The following is a 21410-nucleotide window of genomic DNA, read 5'->3' as shown; positions in this document are numbered from 1 at the left end:
TGAGAAAATGCTTGTGATTTTTACAACTCTGTACAATCCTAGCCAACTACCAGCCGGCATATACTGGTTCTGTGCGCCCAGTCACACCATAAGTTGTGTGTGGTCTCACTCCTTTTGATAGTAATGGAGATTTTAAAGTTTTCCTGCCATTTTCCTGCCTTTGTTTCAGAATTATTACAGACACAAGAAGGACTGCACCTGGAAAAATGAAGAATGAAAATTATTGTCAGGAGGGAAGGGAAAAAATGTCAGAGGTTATTTATTCTGAGCTTTATTGATAAAGCAGTCTCACACTCTGACAACTTAAGGCTTTATTTTCATGTAAATTAGTGCAAATTCATTATGGGTAGGTATAATTTCAGTTCTCATAACACAACTTTGAAAGTGCAATTCTACTATGAAAGGTGACTGTATAAAAATGATCTTATTCAAATCTCCTTTTTGATATGCAGTCTCAGTGGCAGACTGTAATGACAAAATTAACTTGGCTGCTCTTTCACTGTTCTTCTGTGCTAGTAGAAAGAGGGCTGGCTTCTATTTAATATACATCCCCAGAATTCTTTTTCTGAGTTGGTTATACGTATTCACATCTATTGAAAGACTTGGCTGAGAAATTAGTTTGACCTGCAGAATCCCTATAATCCTGTAATGAGGCACAAGGAGGAAAGAACCAAGATTGACTGATTCTAGCCTGAGTGTGCAGGATTGTCAGAAAAAAAATTACTTCTAAACTGAGCATGCTGGACACGGAAATAATTGACATATCAAGCTCTCCAATGCTATTTTTAGTTGCTTTTTGGGAGAACCACACTAGAGAAACTGATCTTAATTACACATTTATGCTCCTCTGCTATGATGCACCAACATGCTCACCCAGGGCAGAAAGATGTCCAACTTTTAGATTCTGAGTGAGCAAATGCAAGCCCGTAGTAAATGTGTGGGTTTACATCAGCTCTGAATTTGTCCCATGAACCTTTATGAAATATTCCCTAGTTCTTGTGAATTTGGTATTTTTCTATTTAGTCCTCGTTCAGGCTAATTTAACTGAGTGTTGAATGGTTTTCTTCAAAAGCATTTCTGATGGAAAAGCCCAGGAGTGGTAGGAGGTGAGGCCAACCTGGACAGTCTTTTTCACACAAGCCTTTTTTAAATATATTTTCCTGCCAAATACTTATTTTAACTGCTACTTTCATGACAACTTTTGAACGTACAGGGCTCCCGACTCTTGAAATGCTATTTTGACCCCTGCTGGAACCAGCATGGCAAGGAGCTGAAGGAGGAGACAATCCAGCCTTCAAATGATTTCCTGTCTCGGCCAGGCAAAACCCCATCTGACTGGCTGCCTTCACCACATCCCCATCTCCTGGGGAAGAGCAGCCAATCAGGTCTGCTGCAGGAAGCAGGCAAAGCTCTCCCCTTTCCTCGTGGAAGCTGAGTGGAGGTTTTGGGGGAGGAGGAAAAGGAGTGGTTCACACCATTCTCTTAAGGCGGGGTGGGAAGGAAGCCATGGAAGCTTAGCAGGTCTGGGCAGCTCTGCTCCCTCTTCTCCCTCAGTGAAAAGTGGGTCATTCTGTCCCTGCACACACACTTTGTGCGCCCGTCCCATCCCTGGAACACCATGCCTAAGAAGGGGATCACTGTAAATGCTGTCCAAGGCCTGGGTGAGGAGTGGAAGAGAAGAAACCTTGGAGGCGCACTGAGGGACAAGAGGTAGGGGGAGGGAGAGAAGAGGGCAGAATTATTCGCTGAGCTCGTGATGGCGGAGATTGGAGCTGGAGGGGAGAGACAGAATTAAGTAGAATGTTTGGGAAGAAGCTGGGAGCTCCACACCATCAGGTGGCCAGCAAGAGTTCCTGAAATAGGGGCCAAAACAATCTTGTTGTATAAGTTGGGAAAATTGGCAATGCTGTTACTGCCATTTCTTTGAATATGTAGCAGTGTGGATCCCACTGTAGATGCACACATACCTGATGCACGAGATCAGATTTTTTATTTTTTTTTGATGGCAGTGTCCACTGGGGCTGTGCAGGATAGGGTGGCTGTGACCCTCCCTGAGTTCCCTCTTACTGCCCATGGCAGCAAGACAGAACCTGGTACATGTATGACCTGCTAGTTCTTAGCTTTGGCTAAATTTCATCAAACCCTTCATAAAAACCCTCATAACTTTTTTGATTTGGGATCGATGATGACACTTTTCCCCTCAAAACACCCACACGACAGCAGGGAGGAACTTGGGAAAATAATTAAGGAAGGCCAAATTGGCTTTACAGGCAGTAATGGATGCCTCTGACTTGGCAGCTAGATCTGTGGCCTTGGCGGTGATGCTGTGTAGAGCATCATGGTTCTAAGTATCAGGCATGCCTAGGAAGGAGTAGGCCATGAACGAAGACCTGCCCTTTGAGTGTGTGGAGTTACTCTAAGTATACTGAACGAGGAGTACTTGTGGCACCTTAGAGACTAACAAATTTACTTGGGCATAAGCTTTCGTGGGCTAAAACCCACTTCATCGGATGCATACTGTGGAAAAAACAGTAGGAAGATATATATACACAGAGAACATGAAAAAATGGGTGTTGCCATACCAACTGTAACGAGACTAATCAATTAAGGTGGGCTATTATCAGCAGGAGAAAAAAAACTTTTGTAGCCAAAGAAACAATGGAATCAGGATGGCCCATTTCCAACAGTTGACAAGAAGGTGTGAGTAACAGTAGGGGAAAAATTAGCATGGGGAAATAGTTTTTACTTTGGGTAATGACTAGGCATCACTGATGACAATCGGTTTCACTGAAAACTTCCCAACCAGCTCTGTGCTCTATAATCCCCTTAGCTTCACAACTGTCTTTCTATTGGCCATCACCTCAGCGCAGAATCAGCGAGCTACAAACCCTTAAAGCAGGACCTCCCTACACATCCTTTCATAGGGACAAGGTGTTTCTGAGACTGCACTCTAACTTCATCCCTAAGATGGTCTCTAGGGTTTCACTGATTAGTTGAGTAAAGCACCAGTGTTCTTCCTGAAGTCACATGTGCGCAAGCTACATTTGATGGATGTTTGCAGAGCCTTATTCTATTACCAGGACAGGACTAGACCTTTTAAGTCTGTCTCCTCATCTCAGTGGCTGTATCTGGCTTGTTGAATGGTCAAGCCATCTCATCATAGAATTTCTAAATGGATCACAGTGTGTCATTAGGTGTTCAGCCTCTTTCCCTCTGATTATTAGGGCACCCTCCACCAAGGCACAGGCAGCATCTTTGGCCTGCTTCAGAAATGTGCCAATATGTAACAGCTGTAAAGAACAACCCACCGACTTCTGTCAAATGTTACACCCTCGATAGGCAAGTGGTGACTAGAGATTGGACTGCAACCCCGGAAGCTATTCTTATGTCTTTAAAGCTGCTGTCTCATACTTTTATCATAATGTACTATTGTGTTTTCGGACAATATTTTAGGGATATTAAGAAATCTAATGAAAATAGGCTAAAGAATCCTAGGAGGGACCATAATTAAGCGACACAAAATTAATTCCTCTGAAAACAAAAATGCAAGGAACAAGCAGTGGCCAAAAGAAGAGAACCCACACAAGAAATGAAGGTGTCAGAAAACTAGTCAAGAATATACCACCAAGGGAACACCTCCACTTGTTTAAACAAGAAGTTACCCAAGTTGCAGGTGGATTGTATTCCACTTTTACTATAGCATAAATACTACTCACCTGCTGAAGAAACGGCTAGTAGTACAATGGTTAGAGGAGCCAGTTCACAAGAGTTTCCTGCCTTATAAAGAAATGTTTCCATACAATACTGTGGTTGAGTGCTCCCAGCTGGGCAGAAGGCATTAGAAGGACATGCAATTGGGTTCACATCTGGGCTCTAAGGAATTGAAAATACAAAATAGGTAGCTTCATCAGACAGGTAAGACTGTATTATTTGTTAAGCGCTGACACTGCTCAGCATGGTGCAGGACACTAAATAAGCCAGGAGCAGTGGGGGCTGAAGCTGGGTGCCCCAGCACCCCGCCCCTGAAACTGAGAGCTGCACTGGGAGACCCCCTCGCCCATACACAGCCCCTAGCTGCACCCTGAGCGGTTTTCAAACTTTTTGAACTGAGTCCCCCCTTTGAGTTATATGTTTTGGTTGCGTCCCCACAAAGCCCAGACAGGCTGGGTGACCACCTGAGTGAGTCAGGGGGTGGAGGTGGCGCTCCCTCCCTGGACCCCTAAATAGAAGTAAAACTGTCTATATCCAAGAGTCCACCCCAGCCCAGAACCCTGAGCTACCCCTCCCTCCCCTACCGAGCCTGGGTGGTTTTATAGCATGTTGAGAGGGGCCTCAGCAAGAAAAAGGTTGAGAACCCCTGCCTGAAATTTACAGCAAGTGAAGAGTGGTAACTTCAGGTTGGTTAAATAGACTCAAGTCATGCATGGGTACACTCAGGATGGCACCATTACTTGTAGGATTTAGAACAACAGGTCTGTTACACTGCCTTGCCCATATTTCAAGTAACACAATTAATGGGCCACTTTCCAGTCTTTAGTTTCCCACAAAACTCCCAATGGAGGATCAGTGGAAGCTTCATGTGTGGAGCAAGGATAGGTACATGACTCTAGAGGTGGCTAACATTTGTGACTACACCTCTCTAACATGGCTGTGTTTACATTTTTTTTTAAAGCAAAAAACTAAAAGAACCCTACAAAGGAAGGGGATTGAATAAAGATGGTGTTAATTGTAATAGATCAGCTACATTTGGTAAGACAGACCACTGCTGCGGCTTAGAGAGACTTACAGGACAGTAATAATTTTCTGGGCATTTGTCACAGCTCTCCTTGCCCCTTTGTACTTGGTATTCTCCTATATTGCAGATCTCACATTTGCTGTCGCTGGCGCCTTTATATGTACCTACAAATCAAAAGAAGCACAAAATGAGGGGTAGAACTAGATTATTGGGGCTTTTGGTATCAGTGCATGGTTGACCTATGCTTTAAAGGAGTGAGAGAGGAAAACTGCTGAAAACATTTAATGCACGAAGCAAAAATTGGGCTCTCAGTTGGTCTTTCTATGGTGATGGGCAGAGAAAACTAAAAGAACACATGGGCTTGGGGAAGAGGGAGGAAACCTGCATTTTTAAACTTGGCAAAGAGTAAGTTTGAGTCATGAGTTCAGTAGAAAACAGAGAAATACTATTCTGCATTTTCACATATTTCAAAACCAATGATGAGAACAAGTTGCAACGTTCTACGCTGGATCCAAAGTTCAGAGGTGTTTGTCAATAATTGTGGTTTGAATCCATTTCTCCTATCCAACTGAAAGTTGATAGCTGTTTAAAAATTGTTAAATGATGATTAATTTTTTTTCATTTTCTGAACTTCAATGTTCATAAGAACTATGGGTCTTTAAAATTGTGGGACTGTATGTTTGCTGCATTTAATGTTTAATGTATCTTGTGTATTTGAAAACACTACTTCACTATGGAACTTCCTGGTGATTTTTAGCCCTGCTACAGGGGCTGTAGCATAATGCCGTATCACTGACTCGTATGTTGCTTGGTGTTTATATGAGACAGTATTGAATAGAGGCTAGAAATCACATTTTTCTAATTTTCCCCTTCATGAGCTGCTTGTTTATAGATTTAAGCCAGGTCTACAATGTGAGTACTGGCTTAAGAATACTGGCATACTATCCCAGCAAAGCTCTTCTAGTGGATGGAGCACTTAGTGACTGTGCTTTTGCCCATATAGCTTAATTCATCCCCTGTGAACAAAATAAATTATACAGGCAAAAGCACTGTATTAGGGGTTTTTTGCTGGCACAGCTGTATCAGTCAGGGATTACATGTCATCACACTCTGTGCCACTGCATATGCACAGAATTCATGTCCCCCACAGATTTCTTTTTCTCCACAGAATATAGATTCTGTTGGAGAGGTGCTGCAATTACAACTTTCGCCTACCAAGGGCTGCTGTGATCCCAGAAGAGACAGCAGCCAGCTAGTGGATAGGGAGGGGAAAGAGGCTGCATTCCTCACAGTGGGGCTAGGTAAGGAGGCATGGGAGGGACAGAGGGGGCACTTGGGGTTCTTGGCGGGGGGGGATGTTACACTGGGGACAGACGGGCTCAGGAGCTAATGGGGTGACAGCATTGAGACAGGGACTGAATGGGAAGGGAGCTGCAGGGCCACAAGGGGTAGCGAGGTTACAGGGCCATATGAGGATGGGGCAGATGTGCCTGAGGGAATGGAAGAGGCTAGGGGTCAGCTAGGGTCTGCATGGGGGAGGCTCCCCAACTCCATAATAATCCCTCTCCCCACCAAAAAAACAACTGTTCCATACTTCTCCCACCCACACCCAACAACCCTCCAGGTTCACTCCCAGGATCCTTCCCTCTTCCTCAGCTCCTCCATTACCCCGATTCCCCTAAGCCTTGCACTGCTTCTGAGAGGGGCAGAAAATACATTTCTGTACTGTAGTTTAAATGAATTACTCAACGTTCTGTATTAATATGCCTAGTAGGGAGTCCATTTGTCAAACATTTCTTGAACTATTTTATTTTTGGTCTCCATTGTTACAGACATACTTGCTGACAGGTATTTTGAAATAAATTACCAAAATAATTGAAACTGGCACAATTATATTGTGTTGTTTTGACAAATAAAATATGCAGAATTTTAAAATAGTGTGCAGAATTTTTAACTTTTTGACACAGAATTCCCCCAGGAATAAGTAGAAGTGGTTTTGAGTCTGCTGTAACCAACCTAGGGTACTAGCGAACAAACCCATTGCTGACCATGATTACCAGCCAAAATCCTGATGTATTGGTGCTGAAAGCAGTTTTCCTGCCAGCGTGGTAGAAATAAAAGTTGCAAGAACTCTTCTGCATTAATGATGAAATGGTGTGTCCTGCAAACGCTAGCCCATAAACCCATGTCAGCATTGTTGCTGAGAACAGGTGCCAGCTGCTGGCCAGTTTGCAAGTAGAGATCAGCCAAAACCGTCTGCAAGTTTTATTCTCTAAATAAAGCTCATTGTCCTCCACCAGAATATCAGCTGCATTTCCCTTCTTTTAATTAATTACCTGGCAGACAAAGTGCACATTCTTCAGATGCTTCTCCAAGGGCCTCTTCTCCAGCGGGGCACATGGTACACTTGCTGCAGTTGGTAGTACTTTGGAGAGAAGAGGAGAGAGGAAAAGAAATCTACAAATATAGCTGAACTCTAGCTGAATCATTGATACAGCATGTAAACTGCATGACGCTGAGCAAAAGCTGACTAGGTCTAAACTATTTGGATGTTAATGCTAGCTTTATTTCCCCTTCGGGCCTTAAATTAAGAGCTGAGGCCTTTGTCTATATTAGGGTTTTAACTCGCTGTTTGACTGCATTGGTACAAACTTCTAGTGCAGACCCCTGTAGCTGAGGTAAGCTACACCAATGCGAGTCACAATTTACAGCACATCTACAGTAGGGATTTATATTCCAGTGGCTGGCACCCTAATGCAGACAAAGCCTAGGCCTAAAGGTACACATCAAAAGAAAACACAACAATGGGGAAGGGGAGAAAGAAAAGGGGAGTGGCCTTATGGGATGTGAAACCTTCACAAAATACTAATTAGTTCTGATAACTTCTCAGCATCCAAGCTCATCACAAATAGAGTTAATCACCAAATGCCCCAGTTTTCTTAAAACAAAAGGCCAGTATTTGCCAGCTCATTATTACTTATTTTCTTTCTCACCCTTCCTTGCCCCTGAGGAATTTTTGATAGTGAATTCTCAAGTTCCTCTCCATCCAAAATTATTCTCATGCCTTTCCACCAAGGAGTTTATATGCTGCCCTCTTCACCTCTTTTGTTATCCAGGGAGTTTAATCATTAATATAAAACCACATCTTGGACTGCGGTGTGACTGTCAACTGATGGGAGTTTCTAATTCTATTCACTTTTGTTGGCTGCTTGTCTGCCACACGACAGCGTAGTCTGGGTAGAAGGGGAATCCTGAACTGAAACCTCCCATGCAGCAGCTAAATATGTTGCCATTGCACCATCACTGGGCCAGCCTCATGGCACAACTGAAATGCATGTATAGGGTCACCATTCGCTCATCATCACTGACCCACTGAATTTTTAGGATCTTTTACTTTAAGTCAGTGTTCACTACAGTGTCAATTTCAGTTAAGGAGAACAGAATATTGGAATATTTAAGAGAGTCTCTCCAACAGCCAGATCCCCCTTAAAACATTGCTCAGTAGGGAGATATTCATCGATCAGCGTGAAAAACAAGGATGCCTCCCTTTTTGCCAGTTGAATTAGTCTCTTGAATCATTTGCCAATAGTAAAAGAATCCTACTACCCTTTCCCACACCCCTGAAAAATCATATATGTATTTCTTACTTGCAAAATGATCCACGTGGACAGGGCATGCAGAATGCTGAATTTTTCTGGAAGCTGAAATACCCTAAAGAAACAGAAAAGAGGAAACTTCCCTGTAATGGCACCAGTCACTCAATTATCAAGGTTACAAGGAGTTAAGATGAGTCTCAACAATGACATGTAAAACCTTGTTGTGTGTTCTCCTGACAGTGATCTGGGGGAGAGGGGTGTTTGAAAATTTTTTTAAGGAGCCCTAAAACCAGGGGAGAATCATAATGACCTTGCAATACTAGTGTGACATCTAGGAGGCTCAGACACTCCACTTCAATCTAGTGCTATTGCCAAGATTTAAAACTCTGTCAGGAACTGCAAAGTGACACTTTGTGCACCTGTGATGGGTAGGCAGGCCCTGCAGAGCTTCTGGTATTGCACAGAGTGCTCCATCCCCATTTTACATTGAATCGAGTGAAGGTGAAAAAGGCTATTGACAAAAGTGCAGGTTTGGGTATAGGCTACCAGCAAGTTCTCAAGGATGTGCAGTTGCTGTCCTATCTTCCCATACAAAAGCTATAAGGAGGGATGTTTTGCCTGGACTGAGGAAAGGCAACTGTGCTTCTGACCCAGTCATCTGAAGTAGGAGGAACTTACTCTAATTGGGGTACATGAAAACCTGGCTTCCCCTCCTGAAGAAAATCAAGAGGACCGGAAGAGAGAGAGAGAGACCCTACAGGAACGTTATCACAGGCTAGTACAGGTGTGAGGGGGAGCATAAGCTATTTTGTTACACACAAGAACAAGGTGATATGCATGGTTTGATGGCAATTTTCCCATCAAATTAGAAAAATATATTAGAACAGTCAAAGGAAATGGAATCCATAGTTCAGTTTTTTGGTCTGAAAAAACAATCCTGTTACTGATAGGTTTCAGAGTAACAGCCGTGTTAGTCTGTATTTGCAAAAAGAAAAGGAGTACTCGTGGCACCTTAGAGACTAACCAATTTATTTGAGCGTAAGCTTTCGTGAGCTACAGCTCACTTCATCGGATGCATACTGTGGAAAGTACCACGGTTTGTGTCTATAAAAACGTCTTCTGTACTTTCCACAGTATGCATCCGATGAAGTGAGCTGTAGCTCACGAAAGCTTACGCTCAAATAAATTGGTTAGTCTCTAATGTGCCACAAGTACTCCTTTTCTTTTTGCAAATCCTGTTACTAAATGCTACTTTTTTCTTTTAAGTAATCTGTTACTGTAACCAATTATAAGAAAAATCTTGTACATTCTGGCATCACAGCACACCTTGGAAGTGCGTAAGAGTCAAAGCATACCTTTTCCACATGGTCTGCAAGCTGGTGCCCCGGACTCATTGGAATAAGAGCCAGGCTGACAGGGCAGGCATGCAACACTTTTCACTAAACTAAAAAGAGAATTGAATCAAGTTAGTTCAGTTTTATCTATTTTTCATGAGGAAAAAAGCTTCAGTCAAATTTAAGCTGCTTAAATGGAGGCTTCTGAGCTTGGCAGACCTATTTGTTTGCTTGTATCTGGTGCATCTCTAGGAAATACAGAAATAGTTTAAGGAGGATGAGACAGTTCCGGGGGGAAAACCCAACTGGAACTAGCCTGAGCTTTACACATTCAGTTAAGAAATGAAGTTCTCGATTGCATTAATACTAGAGATTGTTTATGCATATCCTGCAAGCTTTACGGATAAGTATTGGGAGGACAAGATTACAAAGTCCCACCTTCAAGGTAGTTAGGCCAAGATTTTAAAATGGGTGCCTGAAGTTAGGAGCCTAAGTCCACACTCAGGCTTGCGAGAGTCCTGATTTTCAAAGGTGCAGAATGCTCAGCATCTACCATTGATTTTTATGGGAGCTGCTGGATATTCTGCACCTTTGAATATCAGGTCACTTCAATAGAAGCCTCAACAAGGATTTAGTAGTCTAACTTGAGGTATCCAGTTTTGAAAATCTTGGCCATACAGCCTAAATGAGACCTGAACAGGAGCTGGGGATGGTAATGAAATATGTTCTCTCCTTTTTTTTAGGAGAAGAGGTGCATATACTGGCTAATGTGTTTCTTATAGGCAGATCCAAATCATATCACTTTTCTAAATGAGGAATTTCCTTCTCAGTTTGATCCCTCTCCTCCATGACCCCTTAGGTATCTTTTCCCATTCCCTATTACTAATGCCACCTTGGAACTTGCATTCTGATCAGATATATCATGTTGTTACTGATTCTGAGGCCTGGTAGAATTCACTGCATACCTGGCTGGGGGAAAGAGGCACTGAATGCAGCTTCACATTGCAGTGGACTAGCAGCTAGCTCCAGCTGAGATTTGTATTAAAGGTAAAAATTAGGAGACATAGATTCAGTGGCAGAAACATTTGTTCTTGGAACTGTGAGATCCTTATTAAGGCATCACTGGTAAGACTGAGAAACCTGGTAATCTCTTAATCTCTAGCTCAGGAGTCCAATTGTGGCCATTGTAATAGCTTAATTGCAAGAATCTAGCTTGGCGTTTGATAAGGGACCAACCCCCTGTCTTAAATTAAAGTCACCAAGAGAACAAGTTACTGCAGAGCCCTCCACCATCCATGGGGGTTTCATAAACTGTGTTGAAGGAAGAATTAGGTGCTAAACCATAATCAGCTGAAGCTTTTGGCACCCAAAAAAGCTTTTGGCTTTTTGACAGGACCTCTTATTAAAGTATTCTAATGCATTCTGCAGCTCTGAGGCTGCCTGTACACATTTGTATATGTCTAATGTGTGTAAATGGCCAATACATGCTTCCAAATGAAATATTTGCACACAGCTGATCAGTGAGTCACAACTCACCATGCACACAGAGAAAAGGTCTAATTTCTACAGGAGACCTAAGATAAAGCAGATGAGCCTAGACAAATTACAGCTGCAACCAAGTCAAGACTGCACTATACCACAGATCCCACTTAGCCTATGAAGTCTGGACAACCTGAGGACTGGTTTCTTGGGCCAACACATGTATTTGTAGGCATTTTGATAGTCACGGTCACACCTTGCAATCATTAATTAAGCCTCACAGCACGTAATTGAGCCAGTGACATACTATCCCCTTTTACAGATAGGAAAACTAAGATGCAGAGAGAGAGTTTGCAAGACTCCTTTGAGTTACCCAGGAGGAAATTTGTGGAAGAGCTGGAGCAAAAAACCCACATCTCTTGGTTCCCAGCCTTAGCCCTGATCTACACTACAAGTTTAGGTCGAATTTAGCAGCGTTAGATTGATTTAACCCTGCACCCGTCCACACGACAAAGCCATTTTTGTTGACTTACAGGGCTCTTAAAATCGATTTTTGTACTCCCCAACAAGGGGATTAGTGCTGAAATCGACATCGCCGGGTCGAATTTGGGGTAGCATGGACACAATTCGATGGTATTGGCCTCTGGGAGCTATCCCAGAATGCTCCATTGTGACCGCTCTGGACAGCACTTTCAACTCAGATACACTAGCCAGGTACACAGGAAAAGCCCCAGGACCATTTGAATTTCATTTCCTGTTTGGCCAGCATGGCGAGCTCATCAGCACAAGTGACCATGCAGTCCCAGAATCGCAAAAGAGCTCCAGCATGGACCGAATGGGTGGTACTGGATCTGATCGCTGTATAGGGAGATGAATCTGTGCTATCAGAACTCTGTTCCAAAAGACAAAATGCCAGAATATTTGCCAAAATCTCCAAGGACATGATGGACAGAGGCTATAACAGGGACCCGCAGCAGTGCCGTGTGAAAATTAAGGACCTCAAACAAGCCTACCAAAAAACCAAAGAGGCAAACGGCCACTGCGGGTCAGAGCCCCAGACATGCCGCTTCTGTGATGAGCTGCATGCAATTCTAGGGAGTGCCCCTATCACTACCCCACCCCTGTCCGTGTACACCTGCAAAGGTGGAGTCTCACACAACAGGCATGAGGATTTTGGGGATGAGGAAGATGAGGAGGAGGATAGCGCACAGCAGCAGGTACTGGTAAGTGTACCTTTGTAAATATAATATATGGTTTAAAAGCAAGCATGTTTAATGATTAATTTGCCCTGAAGACTTGGGATGCATTCACGACCAGTACAGCCCCTCCTTTTTAAATGGCCAACCCAACGGGTGCTTGGTATGGGAAAGGAGGGCACTGCTGTTTGAAACCATTCCCACATGTTATGAAGGTTGAAGAAGCCAAAAGACTGTGGCTTACCATGGCTGCCTGCAAGCCGAATTCTGTTGCCCGGCCCTGTGTGTGTGATCTCTCACACCAAACCAGCAGGCCCCCAATATAAGAGGCAAAATGCGACCTTGTACCGAAAGCACATGTGCTATGTAATGTTAACGGCTTGGTTCACCGTGAAAGAGTCTACCCATTGTTCTCTAAAATGTGTCTTTTTAAATACTACTCTCCCTTTTTTTTTCCCCTCTCATAGCTGCAAATGTTTCAACGCTCCCGCTATCATCTCTGTCCCAGAGGCTAGCGCAGATAAGGCGGCGAAAAAAACGCACTCGTGATGAAATGTTCTCTGAGCTCATGCAGTCCTCCCGCACCGAAAGAGCTCAGCAGAATGCATGGAGGCAAACAATGGCAGAGTCCAGGAAAGCAGAAAACGAACGCGAGGACAGGAGGGACGAGCAAGATGAGAGGTGGCGGCAGCATGATGAGAGGAGGCAGTATGCAATGCTGAGGCTACTGGGGGATCAAACTGATATGCTCCGGCATCTGGTGGAGCTGCAGAAAAGGCAGCAGGAGCACAGACCGCCACTGCAGCCCCTGTGTAACCGCCCACCCTCCTCCCCGAGTTCCATACCCTCCTCACCCAGATGCCCAAGAATGCACCCAGCCACTCCACCCCAGAGGACTGCCCAAGCAACAGAAGGCTGGCATTCAATAAGTTTTGAAGTGCAGTGTGGCCTTGTCCTTCCCTCCCTCCCTCATCCACCACCCAACCCGGTGCTTCCCTTCCCTCTCACCCCTCCTGGGCTACCTTGGCAGTTATCCCCCTATTTGTGTGATGAATTAATAAAGAATGCATGATTTTGAAACAACAATGACTTTATTGCCTCTGCAAGCGGTGATCGAAGGGGGGAGGGCAGTTGGCTTACAGGGAAGTAGAGTGAACCAAGGGGGTGGGATTTCATCCAGGAGAAACAAACAGAACTCTCACTCCGTAGCCTGGCCAGTCATGAAACTGTTTTTCAAAGCTTCTCTGATGCCCAGCATGCCCAGCTGTGCTCTTCTAATTGCCCTGGTGTCTGGCTGTGCGTAATCAGTGGCCAGGCGATTTGCCTCAACCTCCCACCCCGCCATAAATGTCTCCCCTTTACTCTCACAGATATTGTGGAGCACACAGCAAGCAGCAATAACAATGGGAATACTGGTTTCGCTGAGGTCTAACCAAGTCAGTAAACTGCACCAGTGTGCTTTTAAATGCCCAAATGCACATTCTACCACCATTCTGCACTTGCTCAGCCTATAGTTGAACAGCTCCCTACTACTGTCCAGGATGCCGGTGTATGGCTTCATGAGCCATGGGAGCAAGGGGTAGGCTGGATCCCCAAGGATAACTATAGGCATTTCAACATCCCCAACAGTTATTTTCTGGTCTGGGAAGTAAGTCCCTTCCTGCAGCTGTTCAAACAGACCAGAGTTCCTGAAGATGCAAACGTCATGTACCTTTCCCTGCCATCCCATATTGATGACGGTGAAACGTCCCTTGTGATCCACCAGTGCTTGCAGCACCATTGGAAAAGTACCCCTTGCGGCTTATGTACTGGCTGCCAAGGTGGTCTGGTGCCAAGATAGGGATATGTGTTCCATCTAGTGCCCCACCACAGTTAGGGAACCCCATTGCAGCAAAGCCATCCACTATGACCTGCACATTTTCCAGAGTCACTACCTTTAATAGCAGCAGCTCAGTGATTGCATTGGCTACTTGGATCACAGCAGCCCCCACAGTAGATTTGCCCACTCCAAATTGATTCCCATCTGACCAGTAGCTGTCTGGCCTTGCAAGCTTCCAGAGGACTATTGCCACTCGCTCTGAACCGTGAGGGCTGCTCTCATCTTGCTATTCTTGCGCTTCAGGGCAGGGGAAAGCAAGTCACAAAGTTCCATGAAAGTGCCCTTACGCATGCGAAAGTTTCGCAGCCACTGGGAATCATCCCAGAGCTGCAACACTATGAGGTCCCACCAGTCTGTGCTTGTTTCCTGGGTCCAGAATTGGTGTTCCATGGCATGAGCCTGCCCCATTGCCACCAGGATGGCTAAATTGCCAGGGCCCGTGCTTTGAGAGAAGTCTGTGTCCATGTCCTCATCACTCTCGTCACCACGCTGCCGTCGCCTCCTTACCTACTTTTGCAGGTTCTGGTTCTGCACTTACCGCAAGATAATGCGTGAGGTGTTTACAATGCTCATAGCTCCCACAGTGATCTGAGCGGGCTCCATGTTTACTGCGGTATGCCGTCTGCAGGAGAGTAAGAGAGCAGAGTTGCAGCGGAAGCGGTGGCTGACGATGGATGCCACAAGAATAGATATTTATAGAGAATGACGAGAGGACCTGCGAGGTGGATTCAGGAGAGCAGACTTGCAGTGGAAACGGTGGAGAATGCCGATTAGCACCGTGCACATTTCCCAAGGAAGAACACACGTACCCGAGAGCCCATGACAGACAACATGGAGAAATTCGCTATTGAGACAATAGCAGCAGAGCAGAGTTGCGGTGTATGACGATGGTTAGCAGCACCCAGGAGGACCAAAACGGATCCCCCAAGCTGCAAGAGAGCAGAACTGCCAGCAGCACCCAGGGCACAACAGCGGCAGCGTCGGTGAGCTGAGCGGGCTGCATGCTTGCCATGGTATGGCGTCTGCACTGAAAAAAGGCGCAAAACAATTGTCTGCCGTTGCTTTCACGGAGGGAAGGGTGACTGACATGTACCCAAAACCACCCGTGACAATGTTTTTGCCCCATCAGGCATTGGGAGCTTAACCCAGAATTCTAATGGGCGGCGGAGACTGCAGGAACTGTGGGATAGCTACCCACAGTGTACTGCTCCATAAGTCTATGCTAGCCACAGTAGTGAGGACGCACTCTGCGGATTTAATGTGCTTAGTGTGGACGTACGCAATCGACTATAAAATCGACTTCTATAATATCAACCTAATTTCATAGTGTAGACATACCCTTAGTTTTTGATTAAGTAAAATCTTACATTTTCTACTGTTGGGAAACCCCATTAACACTGCTCCTGCAGCCCAACTGGGGGCAGCAAAAGAGATCCTATTCCAGGAAATTACTATTAATCATGTTTATTTCTGTAGTGCCTAAGGGCGAACCAAGAACAAGAGCCCATTGGGCTAGGCACCTGTACAAACACAAAGTAGTAGACCCCATTGTAATGAGAGAGAGAATACACAATCTGTGCCTAACCAAAAATACAATCCCAATCACAACAGTGGTCTAGAGACTTACTTAGTGTAATATCCTTGTGGGCAAAGCAGACATGACCGTTGTCCGGCTAGAGGCTGATAGTGACCAACTGGACAGGATATGCAATCAGTAGGGTCTGCACAGGAGCCCTCTGAGCAGCAGAAACAACCCAATGTCTCTAAAGCAGAATAAACATTTTTTTAAAAATGACATTTGTATCCAAAGATAAAACACCAGTTTTTAAACCACAGATCAATATCATGAATGTAGAAATATCTTTGTCTAAGTGGGCCTCAGACAAAATTATATATATATATATAATGCACCCTCACATAATACTAGGGTGACCAGATGTCCTGACTTTATAGGGACAGTCCCGATTTTGGGGGCTTTTTCTTGTATACACACCTATTACTCCCCACCCCCGTCCCGATTTTTTACACTTGCTATCTGGTCACCCTACATAACACGGTAGGATAGAAAAGAAAAAATATTGAATTTAATATTAAAAATCAGATTTTAATAATCCCAGAGTACTTGAATCTGCTCAGATTGGCACAAGAACAATTGCTGAACAGAGAGTATGTTATAGTCCAGGGTCTCAAATCTGTTGTCTCCATTGTGGAATCTTTGTAGTTAACAAGGCTACTTTTAATTTGAGAGACCAGGAGGTTTTTCCTCACCCTCACTCTAAAAAATAATTTTAAAAAATTACTTTTGATCATTGATTAATGTAAGTTTAGCAGGAAATAGAACTGAAGCAGAAACCCCCAAAGTAGAGAATTCTGCCTTAAGAAGAAACAGTCTTCTGAGCATGCGAAACTACATTACTATTCCCACATCATAAAAATTCTATCAGTCTTAACTCTACAAAACCAGTTTAATCTACTTAGAATAATTAGGTAGGATTTGCCATGCCAGCTCTTGGTTCATCAAATCTGTTATTGTTCCTCTGGCAGGAACCAATGCCTGCTACTTTGCAACAGAGCATGTGGGACAGGAAAGATTATAATGGACCCAATTGTGCGAAGTTGTATACGGTGGTGTGGGCAATTAGTTCTTGACCTCTGCAGAGATTGTCTCATGCCTCGAAGCATCAGAGCTGGTTATCCCTCTCTTAGCATGCCCTGATACATGTTTTATTATCGATCCTAACATTATCCAGTCTGGTTTTAAAAATAAAACTATGGTATTTATTTAACTGATCTCCTGCTCTAGTGAATTTCATAGGTTGACCACATGTGGTATTAAGGAGAATTTCCTTTTGGGTGATTTTTTTCATTGTGGAACATGAATTCCTATTCTTAATACTTTAGGCATTAGCAGAGAGCAGGTATTCAGCATTGTGTAGAGATGGAGATGAGGTCCCCACCAACAGGCTGGTTAGTGGAGACATTTGCCATCTGTTTCTGGTCTTTATATTCATTGGAGCTTTTTAATTCATTCTTATTACCTAAAAAAGTGAGCTTAAAAATGGGAAAGAAAGTGCACACTCACCCTTAAAGGTGACCTGGAAAGGGGGAAGCAGGTTGCCCTTTCTTGCTTCTTTAAAGGGTATGAAAGGGGTCTGCAAAGGCTTATTTTTCTTGTTTGATAGTTTTTACTTTAGAAAATCAGAAATGTCAAGTCTCATTGCTGAGGGGCTTCCAGTGTAACAGAGGTGGACTGGGAGCACTCTCAGCACTTAATTGAAGGGGCAGAAATACTGAATCTTTAACAGCGGTTTCTTTCCGATTGTTTGGAGCAAATAGTTTGAAATTGTTTTTGTTCATATCTACCATACTTAGAATCACTTCCCCTCTCCATTAGCTACGTTTCACCGGCATTGTGTTTTTAGGTTGTAATCCTACCACTTCTTCAATCAACCACAGTGTCCTCCAAGTTAGACAGGGTGAACAAGCCTGATGTCCTAATGTAAAAAACGAGTAGGGGGAAAAATCTGAGCCCTTTTTTGTAGCATGATACAGCAATAAAAAATAAAATCATACACCCAGTTTTGTCCCTTTTGCAATCGCCTCAATAGACAAAGTAAGAGAGCTGCAGCTGGGAGGGAAAACTTTTGAATCTTACCATTGCTGGGAAATGTTCCTGGTGAACAAGCTGTACACGCTGTCGTGTTCACTGCACTGCAGTTTGTGGAATCCACAGTGCTTACGAATGGAGTGGCTGATGGAACCCCAGCAGACGCTGTCACGTTTGGAGCAGTAGACAGCATGCTGGTAGGTGTGCCATTGGGGGTAGCTGATGTTACCCCAGCCAACTCTGTCACCGCTGATGTTAGTCCTGGAGAAACCTGAAGAGTGGTCCCATTTGGAATAGTGGATACGGTTGTGGCAGATGGCACCCCTGTAGTTTCCGTGGGGTTTGCAGTGGTTGACAGCATTTCAGCTGTTACTGTCACAGCTGTAGTTGATACCGTAGAGACCCTGACAGTGGTTGCATTTGGAGCAGCTGACGAAACACCAGCAGATGTCAGTGGTGATCCCGTAGAGACCTGGGCAGTGGTCATTTGTCCAACAACAATACCTAAGAGGGGAAAAAGTCATTGTTAGTGGCTCAGATAGTGTACTCCATGTGGGGAGACAACTCGGTGGAGACTCATTTATCTAGCAAAAAGAAAAGGACTTGTGGCACCTTAGAGACTAACCAATTTATTTGAGCATGAGCTTTCGTGAGCTACAGCTCACTTCATCGGATGCATGCTGTGGAAATCGCAGAAGACATTATATACACAGACACCATGAAACAATACCTCCTCCCACCCCACTCTCCTGCTGGTAATAGCTTATCTAAAGTGATCATCAAGTTGGGCCATTTCCAGCACAAATCCAGGTTCTCTCACCCTCCGCCCCCCCACAAACAAACTCACTCTCTTGCTGGTAATAGCCCATCCAAAGTGACCACTGTCTTCACAATGCGTATGATAATCAAGGTGGGCCATTTCCTGCAGAAATCCAGGTTCTCTCACCCCCTCACCCCCCTCCAAAAACCACACACACAAACTCACTCTCCTGCTGGTAATAGCCTATCCAAAGTGACCACTCTCCTTACAACCTGCATGAAAATCAAAGTGGGCCATTTCCAGCACAAATTCAGGTTTTCTCACTCCCCCACCCCCATACTTACACATACTCACCAGCAGGAGAGTGAGTTTGTGTGAGTATGGGGGTGGGGGAGTGAGAAAACCTGGATTTGTGCTGGAAATGGCCCACTTTGATTTTCATGCAGGTTGTAAGGAGAGTGGTCACTTTGGATAGGCTATTACCAGCAGGAGAGTGAGTTTGTGTGTGTGGTTTTTGGAGGGGGGTGAGGGGGTGAGAGAACCTGGATTTCTGCAGGAAATGGCCCACCTTGATTATCTACGCATTGTGAAGACAGTGGTCACTTTGGATGGGCTATTACCAGCAAGAGAGTGAGTTTGTTTGTGGGGGGGCAGAGGGTGAGAAAACCTGGATTTGTGCTGGAAATGGCCCAACTTGATGATCACTTTAGATAAGCTATTACCAGCAGGAGAGTGGGGTGGGAGGAGGTATTGTTTCATGGTGTCTGTGTATATAATGTCTTCTGCGATTTCCACAGTATGCATCCGATGAAGTGAGCTGTAGCTCACGAAAGCTCATGCTCAAATAAATTGGTTAGTCTCTAAGGTGCCACAAGTCCTCCTTTTCTTTTTGCGAATACAGACTAACACGGCTGTTATTCTGAAATTTATCTAGCAGTTAATCCAAATCCATTTGCTTTTTTGATGTTTGTTTGGAAACATTTTCTCCATTATGCTCAAGGAGTGATGCAGAGAGAAGCAAACTAAATAAAAGTATATACAATAATTAGTGGTCTAGAGAAGGTAACTCGAGTGCTTCTATTCTCCCCATCTTATAAACACAAGGAGACCTTCAATTAAGCGACAAATTCAAAACTGATAACAGAAAATATTTTTCACAAAGTGCACAGGTAGACTGTGGAACTCATTGCCACAGGAAGTTGTTGAGGCCAAGAATGTAAAATCGAGAAACTGATTGGATATTTATAGGAATAACAAGAATATCTAGAATTGTAATAACAGGTATTGAAGGGTATATTGAACCTCATGTTTCAGGGCTCATGTCAATCTCTAAATCTCATCCTGATCTCTAATAGTTAATGGGAGGTGAATTATCCTCATCTGCCCACTTTGGGGTTTCTTACACCTTCCTCTGAAGCCCACTGTTGGAGACAGGTACTGAACTAGGTGGACTTGTGGTCTGGTCCATTCCATTTTATTCCTTATATTGTTCTTATCACAGGATATCTGAGTGCCTTCCACTAGTGCATTAAGGGATGTGCCTAACATCTGTAACTTACATGGTTCATTCTCTCTCATATCCCCTCCCCAGGGGGAGAATTGTGTGTGCAACATAGTGTTTTGGTAGGATTTTTAATGTCCATGCTGCTTGGGGTTTACATTGGAGAAGGCAGGTCACGGAAGTGCATTTTGCACTTGGAGTTGAAGGTGATGAGGTTTATGATGGACCTTAGTTCCTGGGGGAGTTCATTCCAGGCTTGGACTGGCCTCCTGAGAAAGCTATGTCTCATGCATAGATGAGGTTTACCCTTATACTAGAAAGTTCCATTGCACCTAAGGAGCGAAGTTGTCAACCACAGTCTTCATCATGGTGCTTTAGGTGATCTTTTTAGATATCCCAGACCTGGTCATTGAGTGCTTTGATGATAAGGCCCAAAACCTTCAGATTTGATTGAATATTCTCAGGGAGGCCGGTTAAAGAGAGTGGAGAACAGGTCTGATGTGCTTGCGGTAGTCCATTTTGCTGAGCAGATGAACTGCAATGTTCTGTACTTTGTTGGAGTCTCCTAAGGGCTGGTGATTTCTTGGCGAGCTATATTGTATAGCTGTAGTCCCGAGGAGGGGTGACAAAGATGATCAGGTCATTGTCTGCCAGGGTGGGACGGAGAGTCCTATCCAACCAGAGATGATAGAAAGCATTACTTGTAGATGCTGCTGTGTGAAAGCTTAATGTCAGTGAGGAACCCAAGAGCACTCCTAAATTATGGACTGAACTACTAACCAATCGTAAGTATGTGCTTGAACTGAAGGAGACCTCCCCATGGCATGAAACTCTTCAAAGTGTTTTTCCTTGACCACCACTTTAGCAATTCCTATTTTCGTAGGAATGGGATGAGTCTAATACTGGATACTGTGGAAGTATCTGCAGGCAATCCACAGTACCTGGGGCAGAACAAACGGCTCTCCCAGCATTATATTTGAATTGCAGGAGCTGTTCACTGGAGGATGATCCATTTTAAAAAATATAATCTACAATTCTGCATGCAAAAAGCCTACTTTTTCCTCACTGGGTCACCTTTAGGGCATCATAATTCTGAACTATATCACCATCTGTACAATGCTTGGATCAGCATCTGAAAGGTTCTATTCTGTAAGGTTCCTAATGCTTTTGCTTTTACACTGCATAGCTTCGTGTGTTTGGAGAGGTGGATTCCTCAGAATCTTGCAGGAATGATTGCAGTTCAGATTGCTTTGCTGTTACATGTAATAGGTTAAAATATGTCTTCTTGTTAAAAGTGAAATCTACAAGACTTTGACCTGGGAG

General features: G+C 44.1%; 1 protein-coding gene across 1 annotated transcript in view; it reads right to left on the bottom strand.

Moving 5' to 3' along the window:
- LOC114018533 (furin-like protease 2) overlaps nt 1–21410 on the bottom strand; it is a 31037-nt gene continuing 9627 nt past the window's right edge. Inside the window, exons 2-9 of the mRNA XM_027818342.3 lie at nt 17875–18330; nt 15847–15982; nt 9687–9775; nt 8383–8446; nt 7072–7160; nt 4787–4899; nt 3717–3873; nt 1–198 (exon numbers count right to left, since the gene is read on the bottom strand). Of these exons, the coding sequence (XP_027674143.1) occupies nt 47–198; nt 3717–3873; nt 4787–4899; nt 7072–7160; nt 8383–8446; nt 9687–9775; nt 15847–15982; nt 17875–18330 (1256 nt within the window). The 3' untranslated portion in view covers nt 1–46. The remainder of the gene's footprint in view (nt 199–3716; nt 3874–4786; nt 4900–7071; nt 7161–8382; nt 8447–9686; nt 9776–15846; nt 15983–17874; nt 18331–21410) is intronic.

The sequence above is a fragment of the Chelonia mydas genome, chromosome 4 (genome assembly GCF_015237465.2).
Source record: "Chelonia mydas isolate rCheMyd1 chromosome 4, rCheMyd1.pri.v2, whole genome shotgun sequence".
NCBI lineage: Eukaryota > Metazoa > Chordata > Testudines > Cheloniidae > Chelonia > Chelonia mydas.
The sequence above is the reverse complement of the archived record's forward strand: the minus strand, read 5'-3'. Positions and strand labels throughout refer to the sequence as shown.